General features: G+C 33.9%; 3 protein-coding genes across 4 annotated transcripts in view; 2 read left to right on the top strand and 1 right to left on the bottom strand.

Annotated features, from left to right (window-relative positions):
* The first annotated feature begins 194 nt into the window (after nt 1-194).
* Nucleotides 195-4027, top strand: LOC128155229 (cytochrome c oxidase subunit NDUFA4-like). The gene is made up of 4 exons (XM_052816840.1): nt 195-354; nt 3389-3477; nt 3608-3668; nt 3794-4027. Exons 1-4 carry the CDS (start codon nt 274-276, stop codon nt 3875-3877), a joined length of 315 nt encoding a protein of 104 aa, XP_052672800.1. The 5' UTR covers nt 195-273; the 3' UTR covers nt 3878-4027.
* Nucleotides 4028-6979: 2952 nt separating this feature from the next.
* LOC128171779 (60S ribosomal protein L30-like) lies at nt 6980-8748 on the bottom strand. Its single transcript, XM_052837568.1, has 4 exons — nt 8591-8748; nt 8237-8382; nt 7221-7351; nt 6980-7068 (listed from the first exon to the last, which is right to left on the bottom strand). The coding sequence occupies exons 1-4, from the start codon at nt 8609-8611 to the stop codon at nt 7019-7021; spliced, it is 348 nt and encodes a 115-aa protein (XP_052693528.1). The 5' UTR covers nt 8612-8748; the 3' UTR covers nt 6980-7018.
* Nucleotides 8749-8798: 50 nt separating this feature from the next.
* LOC128171758 (WD repeat-containing protein 35-like) overlaps nt 8799-14750 on the top strand; it is a 23134-nt gene continuing 17182 nt past the window's right edge. For both annotated transcript variants that reach the window (XM_052837545.1, XM_052837537.1), the window contains exons 1-11: nt 8799-8943; nt 9804-9921; nt 10910-10984; nt 11114-11206; nt 11479-11580; nt 11746-11825; nt 11992-12072; nt 13215-13380; nt 13773-13918; nt 14040-14165; nt 14569-14661. In XM_052837545.1, coding sequence (XP_052693505.1) covers nt 8920-8943; nt 9804-9921; nt 10910-10984; nt 11114-11206; nt 11479-11580; nt 11746-11825; nt 11992-12072; nt 13215-13380; nt 13773-13918; nt 14040-14165; nt 14569-14661 — 1104 coding nt within the window. In that variant the 5' untranslated portion in view covers nt 8799-8919. The remainder of the gene's footprint in view (nt 8944-9803; nt 9922-10909; nt 10985-11113; nt 11207-11478; nt 11581-11745; nt 11826-11991; nt 12073-13214; nt 13381-13772; nt 13919-14039; nt 14166-14568; nt 14662-14750) is intronic.

Genomic DNA, 14750 nt, shown 5'->3' with positions numbered 1-14750 from the left:
GCATAAATCTTTATTTTTTTTTAAGAAAATAAAATTTGAAATAGTTGTTAAGAAATATAAATTTTTTCTTGTTATATTTGGTTATTATTATTTTTTTTTACGAAATCGCATGATTCTGATTAAGAATGTTTTAATTATCTAATATAGACAGATTTACATCTTGTTTGTAATAATATTTTCTTTCTGTGATCACTTTAACACTTTTCGTAAATTAGCGCGTCCTTCCCCTAACGTCCTTCAAGATATATCCAGAAAAAACTCAAGACTCCAAAAATGCATTTAGATATGAACAAACTTAGTCCAGAGAACTGGATGTATGGCATGAGATGGAGAGAGATCAAACATCATAAAGGGGTATATAAAAATTGTTTAATTTGTGATATTTTTATAGTAATTTAGGTCTTGAAAAATGTATGTGTCATGGTAGGTTATAATGGGGACATAGTGATCCTTAAAATATACCTAAGTTTTCAGTAAAGTAATCTTTGAAATTTCATGAGCCTATTCAATTGAAAATTTTTCAAGATTATGGAAGAATTTTCAGTAACAATTGCACACAGGACAATTATGTACAGGTGTATATATATACCGGTAGTCTGTCCCAAGACAGTTAGTGGAGCACATTTGGATGATTTTTAATAAAAATACACATACCTGTGAAAGAAGTGACATTGAAAACAATGAATAGGAAAATATCCAAGATATCTTTGACTTCATTGACACATTATCTTTTTTTACTCATACAAAATTCACAGGAATTAATTAAATTTAGATCTTACTTCTGCTCCCTGCTTTTCGATATGTCTCATAGAAGCGCGACATATCAAAAAGGGGGAGCGGATGGGAGTTCTAATTTTAATTAGATTGTCACAGGAACAAAACAGATTTACATAGATTTATATTGGAAATCTAGACATCGTTTCAGAAGTAACAGAATACCTCACACAGTGTTTCAACTTTATCATCCGGGTTCTTCAATGCATGTTGCAATGCAAAATCCCCATAACCTATTTATTTTTAACCATGTATTAAAATCTTACAAGCTAGAGGGGGCATTTCAAGGGAGAATCATGTGATTTTTTCATACTAATAGAATCAGACATCGTATGAACCCCGAGATAAAAATAAAATAATGTAAGAAAATGTGCTGCATAGCTATCTTGGGTCAGAATATTAATATCCCGGTAAACATCATCAGCCTTACCTGGTAGTTATTATTTTCATTGTTTTGTCCTTTAATTGTGGATTGGTAACTTCATTTAAATAAATGGTAGATCTAATTTGAATTTAACATTTTGAAAGGTCTAATTATTTTGTTAAGGTGGTATGGGATACCTTTATATTGTGACCTACTCCCTATTGAAATAAACAATAAAATCAAGTATAATTTTATAAAATATCCCCCCCCCCAAAAAAAATTACCTAACAGTGTAGCACAATGGGTTAGAGTGTTAACTATACAAATGACTTCGAATTCTGATGGGCCGATTTTTTCCTTTCCTAAAATAAAAAAAAAAAATTCTCCAAATATTATAAAATATAAAAATTCTAAAATGGTTATTGTCCCCCGCCGCAACGCGGAGCGGGGACATAGAAATGCCGGGCGTCCGTCCGTCCGTGGGTCTGTGCGTCCGTCCGTCACACTTTTTTGTAAGCGCTCTCATGCCTACAAATTTTGACGGATTTTCATTAAATTTTTACCAAATGTTTATACCACTAATACCTTGGTCAAGTTCGAAAATCAGCATTGGTCGATACTTTTTGTTGGAGTTATGGGACTTTGACTGCAATAATGACTCCGTTTTATCCAAAAATTGACCTTGTAAGCGCTCTCATGCCTACAAATTTTGACGGATTTTCATTAGATTTATACCAAATGTTTATACCACTACTACCTTGGTCAAGTTCGAAAATCAGCATTAGTTGATACTTTTTGTTGGCGTTATGGGACTTTGACTGCAATAATGACTCCGTTTTATCCAAAAATTGTTCTTGTAAGCGCTCTCATGCCTACAAATTTTGACAGATTTTCATTAAATTTATACCAAATGTTTATACCACTAATACTTTGGTCAAGTTCAAAAATCAGCATTGGTCGATACTTTTTGTTGGTGTTATGGGACTTGGCCACAATCATGACTCCGTTTTATCCAAAAATTGACCTTGTAAGCGCTCTCATGCCTACAAATTTTGACGGATTTTCATTAAATTTATACCAAATGTTTATACCACTATTACCTTGGTCAAGTTCGAAAATCAGCATTAGTCGATACTTTTTGTTGGCGTTATAGGACTTTGACCGCAATAATGACTCCGTTTTATCCAAAAATTGACCTTGTAAGCGCTCTAATGCCTACAAATTTTGACAGATTTTCATTAAATTTATACCAAATGTTTATACCACTAATACTTTGGTCAAGTTCAAAAATCAGCATTGTTCGATACTTTTTGTGGGTGTTATGGGACTTGGCCACAATCATGACTCCGTTTTTCCCCAAAAATTGACCTTGTAAGCGCTCTCATGCCTACAAATTTTGACAGATTTTCATTAAATTTATACCAAATGTTTATACCACTAATACCTTGGTCAAGTTCCTAAATCAGCCTTGGTCGATAGACTCGATACTAGTATACTGCTTGACCGGCGTTGGACCCTGGAATTCTATTCTTGTTATAAAGTATTTTGACTTTTATCCATTTTAATATCAACAGGTACGTGTTCCATACCACCTTTAAAACTGGAAAACTGGTAATTTGAATGCAGATAGATACCAGAGCTTTGTTTGTTTTTGTTTTTTTATAAAATATGATTTAAAATTTTTATAAAATACGAAACTTTTTACCAAGTGTGAATTCTTATGAATTTCAAACCACATAAGAAAGCCTCTGGCTTAAAACATATATATTGCTCACCAATACAGCAAAACTCGAATATAACGAATTTACAGCTAAAGCAAATTTTAAGAGCCCAGCTAATGAAATTTTAAGGCATTTTTTTCATTCCTATAATGAATATATTTTCACTACAAGATTCATTAAAGATACATAAATATTTTTAGATTTTCTTCTGCTTTGATGTAAATAGTTATTAATGTGCTCACAGGCTTACAAGAAAACCAATTCATTAATTCAGATGTCTTAACTTTTGTTCATTGTTCCCTCTAGTACACTAAATCTAATTTGAGATACATTCACAATAATCTATAAGATTAATCCTAACTCGATTATCATCACCATCTTATGAATTTCAAACCACATAAGACAGCTTCCGGCTTCATGCATATCTACGGTTGCAACGGTACATGTATATTGTTTGAATTGTCCATTTTGTACCCCTATGAAATATCTGCTAATACAACTTAACTGATGGTTACTTTGTTTGTCACAGATGCAGGTTATCTGGGCGTGTACATTCCTGGGAGGAGCCCTTGCTGCCTGGTATTTGTACAGACTGTCCACCAAAGCACCAGATGTCTCGTAAGTGCCACCCACAACTTTGCAGTCTCAAATTATTTTTTTACTTGTTGTTGCATTTTATTTTCCAATACTTGATACAGTAATCAACCAAAATATACTTGTATATAACCCAACAACTTGCCTTTTTCAGATGGAGGCATACAGCCAATCCCCAGCCCTGGGAAAAAATGCCTCAGACTGTTCAGTACAAAGTAAGAACATAATTAGTGTCACATGTTGAAACTCCTGTTTATATTAATGATATATGATAGTTGATTGATATAAAAAAAAAAAAGCCTGCAAAGATACCAGATTAAATGAAGCTTTCCCATTTTAGTTTTACAGTCCACACATCGACTTCAAGAAACGAGGGATGTACCCTGATCCAGCTAGACCAGACATCGATCTCCGCCCCCATTAAATTATTAAGATCTACATCAAGTGTGTCAGGGAAAGAACAGACTTTACAAATCTTTAGATATTTGTTTACTATTCCTCAGATATTAAAAGATGTGGATATTTCAAAAAGATTTTGGAATTATAATGAATAAATGTGTTTACTGAAACCGGTTTACTGTGTTTATTTCAAGTAATCAGGCATTCTTTGTCCTCACAGTCGTAGTGTTAAAAATGTGTGTTGGCCACATAGTGCATTGAGGGAGATTATAACAAATTGTGATAATCTTCCTTGATGCCCAGTGTATTTGATATGGATTTTAAATTTTAACACATGTACCTTTCAAACTTTGAATCATGATTTTACAAAATCTTCAAAAAAAAAAAAAAAAAGAAGGAAAATGTAATACATGTGGTTACATGCAAATGTTACTTTGGGTGAGTATATCACATTCTAAGCAGTTTAAGACCACCCCTTTTCTCCTTAAACTACTCAGGCCAAGTGTAAGGAGAAGGGGGTGTTTTAATCAAACTGCATTCTGGGTCACCTTATCGTTAAAAAGTTAGTCAGGTGACATGTAATCTGTTGTAGGATGGTATAGGATCTGCTTTATGGACAAACAAATTATTGGTAGGCCTAAAAAAAAAAAAGGAAAGGGAAATAAGAATTGCTCCCAAAATGCCAAGCTCTATCACTGAGCTATTCAGGACTATATCCATGCTTTTATAGCCAAACCTTATGCAGAAAATGTATTGATAAATGATTAAGTTTACTTCACACATGTACATTTGTAGTTGATTCCCCCCCCCCCCCCCCCCTTTAAGATGGTGACATCTCATGAAAGATATTAAACAGCTGCTTGAAATTTAATGGTCATTGCCTTTATCTTTCATCAAACACAAGGCAGATGGGGTCCTGGGGCAGTAAATTTATGTTATATTCTCCCTCACTACGTTCGTCCGAATATAAAACAATAAAGTGCTAAATGAATAAAACCAACAAGTACTACATAGGTACGCTGCTCGCTAGCCGTTATTTTATTTATACACAAAAACACATATTAAACAACAGTCTGTCAGCCAAAAATCAACACTTTCCATGTCATCTGCAGCCATTTTAACTACTACTACTAGCGAGCGAGCTTAGAGTGCCACGCTACCGCATGGTCCTACTATTTATATTACCTGACCACGTGACCCGAAACCCATTCGAGTACGTATGAAAACCCATCACGCACATAATTCTATTAATAATAATGATTAGACACAAAGATCTGGACCAAAGGCAGAAAAATTAGGAAATAACAAGGATTAAACACAAGATCTACTTACTTTGACCCCAACATTTGACAATAAAAACTCTTCCATGGGGAAAGAAGATATGCATCCGGACAAGCATTCTCCGACAGACAGACAGACAGACTGATCACTTAAGGGTGCCTGTAGAGCAGGGTCCTAATAAACATTACAAGGGCAACTGTGTTGGAAATTATTGTGGAAAGATGCTAATATATGGGATATATCTGTGTGCTAAATCATGACCCCTGGGTATCAGGAATGGGCAAAGCTGTAGAACTGTAGCTCATAGGGAAATACGGGTTGTTGGGCCATAGAACTAAAGTTCATTCATACAAAAAAAAAAAATTTTACTTTACTTATTAACCTCTTTTATGTCTTGACCACAGGGGCTCGTCACGAAGTTTTTTCAAACCTTTTATATATACCACCTCTATACTATTTTATAGTATAGAGGTGGTATATATAAAAGGTTGAAAAAACTTCGTGACGAGCCCCTGTGTCTTGACTAGGAACTACTGTTCCGCAGCTAGTAAAATAGGCAACAATCAGATGGAGAATTTATATGAAGTAATCAGTTGGACTATAATTGATGAAACTACATGTATTGGAAGCTAATACAATGAAATTTTAAGTTTATCAGGGCCCTGCTCTGCAGGTGCCCTATAGTAATCAGTCTGTTCGTCAGAGGAACTTTTGTCTGGAGCATATCTTCTCTCCTCTTGGTCCAATCTGGCTCATACTTCACCCACAGAGTCTTTAGGTAAAGGGTCTGCAGTGACCTTGATAGATGTATCTAGGTCAAAGGTTAAGGTCATAGCAAAATTATACATAAAATCCATGTCTTTAGCATATCTTCTCTCCCCTTGGTCCAATCTTGCTCACACTTCACTCACAGGGTGTCTATGATCAAAGAGTGTGCACTGACCTTGAATGAAGTTTGTAGGTCAAGGTCATATCAGACCATGCAAAAAAAAATTCAGAGTATATTTATGCTTTCCACTTTGCCCTATTTGGCTATTACTTCACATAAACAGAGCTTCTAAATAACGGGTGTGTAGTGACCTTGAACCAATTTACTAGGTCAAATTTAAAGGTCATAGCAGAATTATATGAAAAATCCTTATTCAAAGCATATCTACTATTCCTTCACTCCAACCTGGCTCATACATCACCCACATGATGCCTTTGATCAAAAGGTATGCAGTGACTTTGAATGATGTTAGTTGATCAAGTGTCATATCAGATCAAACAAAATTCCTGTTTTTTAGAGCATATATATACTCTCTATGTTGCCCTTTTAGGCTAACACTTAAACGGAGCTTTTCGGTTAATGGCGTGCAGTGACCTTGAACAAAGTAAATGTGAAGCTCAAAGGAGGTCTCTTTATAATCAGTTGAAGACTATAGATTATTTAAATTTAAAGTTCTATGCCAGCTGGAAAATATCTAAGTTAAAGGAAAAGGTCAAAGCAAAATTCTCTGAAATTCTTAATGTCCTATCGTCAACTGTTTAAGTGGGGCCCTTTGAGATGGTCACCATCATGATCTCAATGATGTCTACAGGGTTGTATCCAAGACTTAGAGGGGCAGGGAATTCCCTCACCTGAAGTGATGTAATTACCCAGCTATTTTTGCATTTCAAACACAATCTAGCTATAAGCTAGACCCCCAGCCCCCTTCTACTTTCTTTATTTCTTCCTTCTTTAATTTTTAGAGACAACCCTGTGTCTAGTTACTTTTTAATGTTATCAGACTTACTCAGCTAGGTGACGATGGAGCCACAATTGGCTATCAAGTTTTGATACTTTTAAATAATAAAATAACAAAACTTTAATCAACTAAAAAGATTTTATTTTAGCTGAATTACATTACTGTCCACCTTCTGTTGAGGGCATGCTCCTGATGATGTCAGAATCACCTGTAAAAAAACCACAATAATAATGTATTTCATTACAAACCACTAAAATCATATTTCAATTTTCACTTTTTTTGGTACAATTATGTGTGTACATAATAAAATTGCATCAAATAGCTCAATATTCAGAAGCTGCCTGAGGAGCCACAACTAACCTGGATCAGTAATGCTCAGTGTGCAGACCCTGAAGTATTTACCACAGGCAGTTCCCAACTCAATGTTGTTTCCTGTGTAATGATGGACTCCAGTCTTGGCCAACATGGCATAGTACTCAATCTCACTTTTCCTAAAATAGTTGGTTCATTAAGTTTATCTAAACTAAACTATACACTGTGGCAGTATAAATGCGAAATTGTACACATAAAACAAACACACAGAAGTCCTTTTTTTTTTAAAAATAAAATTACATTTTGATAATGAATACATCAATATCTCAGGACACATATATTTTACCTTTGAAAATTCAGCTCTGAAATTCAAATAACCTAAAGAATCTTGCTTCGTTTGTAAACTGACATGTAAATGACACAGAAACTAGTCCACATGGTTCACCTGAAAAATCAGACTTCAATGCAGGACAAACCCATCTTAGTCGTGTTCTGAGCATTTCCCCAAAAAAGAGCCTTTTGATAGCAATATTTGTGAAGAAGATATTAACCCCTGAGAATAATTGATCGAATCCATTCTTTACGAAAATTTCAGCCTTGTATTTTACTTGCTACTGTATGAACTTGGATACACATACATGTAAATTGAAAGATTAATTCAAATAAAGATACAACCAAATATATGGTAGCATAATGAATATTGAACCCCCCCCCCCCTCCTTTGGAATGTCCGCACATACGGAAAAGGCTCAACTAACTTTTTGAAAAGTGTAAATTGGTCTGACCAAACTACCAAAATTTGCATGGACTAAAATAGCCAAGTAAAAATTTCAATACCTTGGTTTGGTTTGAACATATTTTATTGTATATATAATATACAATCAATACCTTGGTGATGACAACATACAGATTTTGATCAGAAGAAAGTTCAGTCCCCATTCTCATGGAAGAGTGAACTTTAAAACCTATTGACTTCATCTTCATCTTCTCGACTCCGAAGCCAAAAATCAGATGAAAAATGTATCAAAAATGTATCAACTCTCGAAATTTTCAGATGACAATACCTGAGAGGAGGAGTGTTGTTGGCAATGATGACCACTTTAGCCTTGCCTTGTCGAAGTGTTTTCAGAGTTTGCCTGTATCCGAGAACATATTTTCCAGATTTCATCACCAAGGCAAGCCTGGAATTGATGTTCTCAATGCTCTTTTTCTACAAATATATGGCATACAAAAATATATATGGCATAAAAAATGTACATTTGTAGCCTTAAGCACAAGAATTACTGCCAATTTGAAAAAAAAATATGAACATAACTGACGTCACTCATTAAATTAAAAAATATCTTTATGAGACCTCCCCCCGAACACACACACACACACATAACCCCCCCCCCCTTTTCCGAAAAAAAAAACCTTACCGTTTTCTTTTGAGGTGCCATTGTGCTATCTGATGACGACTTACACCTTTAAATAAAAATATCGTTAATGTGACCATTTAATAAAACAGCAATTTAGAAATTTATTGCTTGAATATACAAATTTCATCGGAGAAAAAATGTTGCCGTCCTTACCTGTCGAGCACGTTGTCGGAAAGGAAGATTACCCAAAGTTCCCTGCAATGCTCGGGACAGTCTCGTCAAAATCTCGCATTCCAATGTAATGGCGTCGAAGTAAGGCAGATGTGCCAGGGTACAACTGAAAAAGCAATTTTAAAGATTATATCTAGAGGAACAGAAATAAAGCCATAATGTTTGTCTACTTAAGCAAGAAGGTAACTTTTTTTCATTACATACTGATTGTTTCAAAGTGCTAATTCTAGCAGATTTGGGTTCAAGTAGGCTGTTGCCAATGAAGCTGCACAATATTTATTTGTTAAAGAGACTTGGACACGATTTGACTTAAAATTTTCAAATTTTATTTTTCCATTTTCAATGTTAATAATGATAAATCTATAAGTTTATAATGCTATGTCAAAATTTGAAACTCAAATATCAAGTTATAAGCAAGATACAGAGTTTATAATTCTTTGTTTTGTAAACAAAACTCGAATATTGTCATTTTTTACATATTTGTTGTATTGGTGTAAATTTTCATCAAATGTAACTTTCTTTTGTTGATAATAGTATTTAAGAAGATATTGAATAAGTTTAAATTGTTTTTTACATGTCATTTTGTCTAAGAAATGATAATTCTCTACATTACATTTTATGTAAACAACTATAAGACTCGCGCTTTGTTTACATAACTATCAACTCTTACCTCTGTATCTCGCTTGTAACTTGACTTTAACATTTAATATTTTGGTCAATCATTTAAAATGCACCAATAAACCATTTTATACATAAAAAATAAAAATAAAATTTTTGATCTCAAATCGTGTCCAAGTCCCTTTAATATTAACAGTTCCAATGACTGAATAAGTATTTAATACATGTATATGATCAACCATTTCTATTTCTTTCATTTTTATAGTTCTTTAGGGAACATATTATCATAATTGTCCTCTTGTGCGTTTGATGCCCCAAATTTGATTTAATCATAGGAAAAAATGTCCAACCTTATGATTAAATATAAGAAGTATATGCATGTTTAGAGGATTTTTATCTGTTGTTTTATTTCGATGTTTCTTAGATTGCTATTCCAAACAATACCAAGCTTCGGTATGTGTCATGGAATAGAGAACAGGGGTATATTGCTTGTGGTGGAGAAGAAGGTCTACTCAAAGTACTTAGGTTGGAAACCCAAACAGGTATGGATGACCATCAATTTAATATGAAAACGGTGTGACCGTTGGACCGAGCGCAGATTTAACACAGTGCAGTTTTATTTTTTGTAGAACAAAATTTATTTGAAACGGACACAGTAGGATCCACCTGGTTGCCTACTCAAATCATTAGCAAAAGTTTAACTAAACGTCGCTTGCTCAGTCTACATTATGACGTCATGTTTCAGACGTAAAACGTACACGTTTTGTCTGCGGAAATAGTCGAAGAGAGTTACGTTATTCTGAACTTTTTTTTATTTCTTCTTTCATTGTTTATCAATTTAATTCATATAAATGCCGCGGTAATAAAATTGAATACTTTACTCAGTATCTAAAAGATCAGTTCCTTGATGTTAATGTTTTTATAATTTTCCATCTGATAATTTTATAAGATATACATAGAATTAGTCGTGTTTCTTGATTGAAGCACTGTTTAAACTTATCTGGTGTCCTCTTTTATTTCTTTTAATTCAAATTACCTTTTATTGAAACACTAGAAAATTTTAATGGAGTTTAGGGGCAATAAAAATCGATAAGTACCAGTCAATCAATGATCGAACTAATTTTTTAAAAACAAAATGTCTGCCAATATGGCGGCGCCCAGGACTGGAAGAAATTGTTTTTGGCCTTAGTACCCCTGATTCAAATTTCATTTTTCACTGATTTTCATATATATACGTGTTACCATTAATCCTCGCTTCGCGAGGCAGGCTTTGCCCGCCTCTTGCTACGCTCGGTATTAATAGTTTTAAAGAAATTGTTATTTGTTAGAATATGTTTTCTATACAATGATGAGTAATGTATCTTTGGGACCTTTGAATTAGAAATAACAAAATTAGAGTATGTTTGCATTAATGTTCATGTGCTTGAAAAAATATTGAAGCAAGATTTTGATTACCTCTGTATTTAACAAAATGGAGCGCTCACATTTTTAGACTAATTTAAGAAAATTTTACTTTTTTTAACCATCTAGGAAAAGATGTGAAAGTGAAAGGATTAGCAGCTCCAAGTAATTTGTCCATGAATCAGACACTAGAAGGACATAGTGGTAAGTCTTGCAAAAATTAAAATTAAAATTTCTTTCAGGTTCATTTATCTGTAGAATTTAGCATTTTTATCAATATTTTTCTGGCATTTGATTCGGGTATATTAAAACAGTTGCCATTTATTGCTACAGGAGCAGTGCAAGTTGTAACTTGGAATGAACATTACCAGAAACTGACAACAAGTGATCAATATGGGCTTATCATTGTGTGGATGCTATACAAAGGTATAAACATACTAAAATATGAGTACAATAAACGCCTATTATTTTGCTAGGTTTTTTTTTAACCTAACACAAATTATAATTACAGGTAAAGAAATATTAAAGGAAGTACATGCTCTACCATATATCTTTCTCAGTGCTAAATAACGTTCCTGGAACTTGTTGAAAAAAATATCTCAAGCCTCTTATGTTTTAATTGATATACATTAAGAGAGTATAAGAAATAATTGTTTTAGGAAAGTCTTAGAATAACTGTGTATTTATTGTATTGTCAGGTTCTTGGTACGAAGAGATGATCAACAACAGGAACAAATCGGTGGTCCGCAGTATGGCCTGGAACGCCGACGGACAGAAAATCTGCATTGTGTACGAAGATGGTAAGTACTTTCAAGCAGTGTCGTATTAATTAATCAAATGGAATTTTTAAAAAAGTGTGCTAAATATTCTTTGTAAATATTCTAATTTTGTTACCTATGCATGTACATGCAGTGTACATGTAGTTTAGAAAATACTGATAATTAGATATCTTTATAATGTTGCAGGTTGTGTCATCGTTGGTTCTGTGGATGGCAACAGGATTTGGGGGAAAGAACTTCGAGGACAACAACTTGCTCATGTGGTGGTAAGTTTTCAAAGATCAAACCAGAGCAACCCCTTAAGTCAAGTTAATGATAATGCATCAGTGATTGTTTTAGCATTACAGTTAAGAGACACCACATTTCATTAATCATTACAATACATTATGTATTATTAATCATCTATTTGATTTTCACTATTGATTTTTCTAGTGGTCTCCTGATGGAAAAATCATCTTATTTGGAATGACGAATGGAGAAGTTCATTCTTATGACAATATGGGAAATTTTATTGTAAGTATTAAATAAACTTACTTTCAAAAATGATTAATATCACTCTACCTGATGTACTCCAAATATTATATGATGAAAAAGATCATTTCTCCTGGTTGTTTTTTTGTTATTGATTTCCCAATAATTAAACTACAGTCGCACCTGTTTTAGGCGGCCACCTGTGGGACAATGCCAAACTGGCCGCTAAAGACAGGTGGCCTCTTATTCCAGGTTTCAAATTAATGAAGAAAAAACACCGAGTCTTTTGCTTCTGGCTCTGTTGCACAGATTTATTAATAGCATCTGTAATGGCGGCGTACACAGAGATGGTGAATGCACAGCTCGGATTGCTGAATAAACAGTTTATATTAATTTTAAATGGCCGTTTTAATTCCATTTATATATCAAGGGATTAAGAGCAAAAAATTTTCTGCTAAATACGCCCAAATAATAATTTTCAAGGGATTAAATGTGGTAAACAAACAGAAGTAGCGTTTCCGTACAAAGGGTATATGCTGAACTACGATAGCCGATGTTTTACCTTTAAAAAAGTATCAAAATTCCATTCTTATATATATTAAGCACCGGTTTTATTATCTCAAAGAAATTTTCTAGAAAAGAAAGTGCGTATGGCTAATTGCTGTACATGTTATGCTGTTCAGAGCAAGACTGGCTATATATAATGACTTTGTGATGAAGTATATCAGTATGTGTCGATATATAAACAACACAAAACAGGTGTTATGATAATCAATTATCACATTAAATCTCAGCAGACTTCAAATTACACACTCAATTATTTGTCATTAACTCATTATCAGTTATCGAAGTTTGGTTTCTTTCGATACGGGGTCACATGTCAGATTCAAAAGTCATGTGACAAAACAGACAAAATGGCCATTGAAAACAGGCATGTTGAAGCCATGGGACCTAAAAACAGTGGCCGCTGGCCGCGTTAGACAGGTGGCCACTTAAATCAGTTAAAATATAGTGTAAAACTAAACGGGCGGAATTAAAACTGGCCCCTCATGGCGAGTGGCCGCTGATTAAAGGTAACCGTAACAGCAGATGCGACTGTACTTTATTCTGTTGGATCACATATTTCTATCACATCAATGTCCTTATTCAGTAGTCACAATACACTGATATTGGCTACATTTCAGTCCAAGTTAAACATATACTGCCTATCTGGAGTGAGTGGAGCCATCCATATCGCTGGGATCGCCTGGTACAATGGTCTGAATGGCTACCTGGAACCCAACTGTCCCAGTCTGGCTATTTGCTTTGAATCCGGCCGCTGTCAGATTATGAAGAATGAAATTGACGAAAGTAAGTTTTAATTCAGCCAAAGATTAAAAACTAAAGTGAACTAATAGTTTATCTTTGTCATTAAAACAATAATTGTTTTTCAATATAGAAATATAAACTTTAAAAGGTAAATTATCAATACTCCCATTTTGTTTGTTCTACAGAAGTATCATGTATTTTTGCATAACTTGGAAACCAGGGAATTCTTTAGTTTGGTCTTTAGTTTGAAAGAATTAATGTACAAATATTTCATACCTATTATTGATTGAAATAAAAAAAATTATGCTTGTTGCAAAAATTACATAGTTGCCAGGATTTAATCTAGAAAGTTGATTATCATGTACATGTTTACTCAATATTCTGATTGCAATAAAGGATAATTGAATTAACATATGCTTTATTTTTTTTTTCAGATCCCATTCTTATTGATACTGGAATGATGGTGGCCCAGATTCAGTGGAACCATAGTGGCTCAGTATTGGCTGTGGCAGGCTCACAGAGGGCACTGGGTCAAGAAAAAGAGGTCAATGTGGTCCAATTTTACAACCCGTTTGGAGAGGTAAGAGAGAGTGCTTTTGACTTGAATGCATGCTTTTTTAAGGACTTTTCTCATTAACAAACCAATACATACATGTATGATATTCATTGTTAAGTCAATTATTTTTTATGTTTGATTGTAGCACTTGAGAACTCTGAAGGTACCGGGTAAACAGATGTACAGCTGTTCATGGGAGGGAGGCAGTCTGAGAATAGCCCTAGCTGTAGACAGCTTCATATACTTCGCCAACATCAGACCTGATTACAAGGTGAGAAGACCATGATATATAAGAGATAATTTACTACAGCAATAAGATTCATAATATATTGGAAAACTACCAGTACTGTGAATTGATTATAAATGTACATGTAAATGTCATATACCAGTGTATCTTGATTTCAGAAAGCTGAAACAAACAATCATGAAATATACATGTATCTTATGTTAAATGTTGAGTGTTGAATCCATAAAAGTGTAAACTTTTGGGACTTGCAAGTCATTATGTTTGGAAAGTATTGTACTGTACATATACCGGGTATTTTACATTTGGGAAGATATTTATATGTAGACTAATACTACTGGGTATATTGTTTTGTAAATTATCAACCTTCAAATTTTAGATGAGTTTACATGTACATGTTTAAAAATTTAAAGATCAATTTTGCTTTTAGTGGGGATTTTGCTCCAACACTGTCGTGTATTCCTTTACCAAACCTGAGAGGGTAGAGCACTGTGTAATATTCTGGGACACAAAGAATGGAGAGGTAATTCAGCAAAATTATAAAGATCAGGAGTAAAGGGAAAACGTAGCATAATGATTTCAACCTTGGATAATATGATTATATGTAAAACC

The sequence above is a fragment of the Crassostrea angulata genome, chromosome 1, assembly GCF_025612915.1.
Source record: "Crassostrea angulata isolate pt1a10 chromosome 1, ASM2561291v2, whole genome shotgun sequence".
Taxonomy (NCBI): Eukaryota; Metazoa; Mollusca; class Bivalvia; order Ostreida; family Ostreidae; genus Magallana; species Magallana angulata.
This window is presented reverse-complemented; position numbering and strand designations above follow the sequence as displayed.

Bases quoted from the DNA above. Each gene is read 5' to 3' on its own strand.
- LOC128155229 (XM_052816840.1), top strand. From the start codon at position 274: ATGCATTTAGATATGAACAAACTTAGTCCAGAGAACTGGATGTATGGC. The intron at 355-3,388 runs GTATATAAAAAT...TGTTTGTCACAG, and splicing joins AGATCAAACATCATAAAGGG to ATGCAGGTTATCTGGGCGTG. The intron at 3,478-3,607 runs GTAAGTGCCACC...TGCCTTTTTCAG, and splicing joins ACCAAAGCACCAGATGTCTC to ATGGAGGCATACAGCCAATC.
- LOC128171779 (XM_052837568.1), bottom strand. From the start codon at position 8,611: ATGGCACCTCAAAAGAAAACG. The intron at 8,383-8,590 runs GTAAGGTTTTTT...ATATATTTGTAG, and splicing joins TGGCACCTCAAAAGAAAACG to AAAAAGAGCATTGAGAACAT. The intron at 7,069-7,220 runs GTTAGTTGTGGC...GTTTTTTTACAG, and splicing joins ACTGAGCATTACTGATCCAG to GTGATTCTGACATCATCAGG.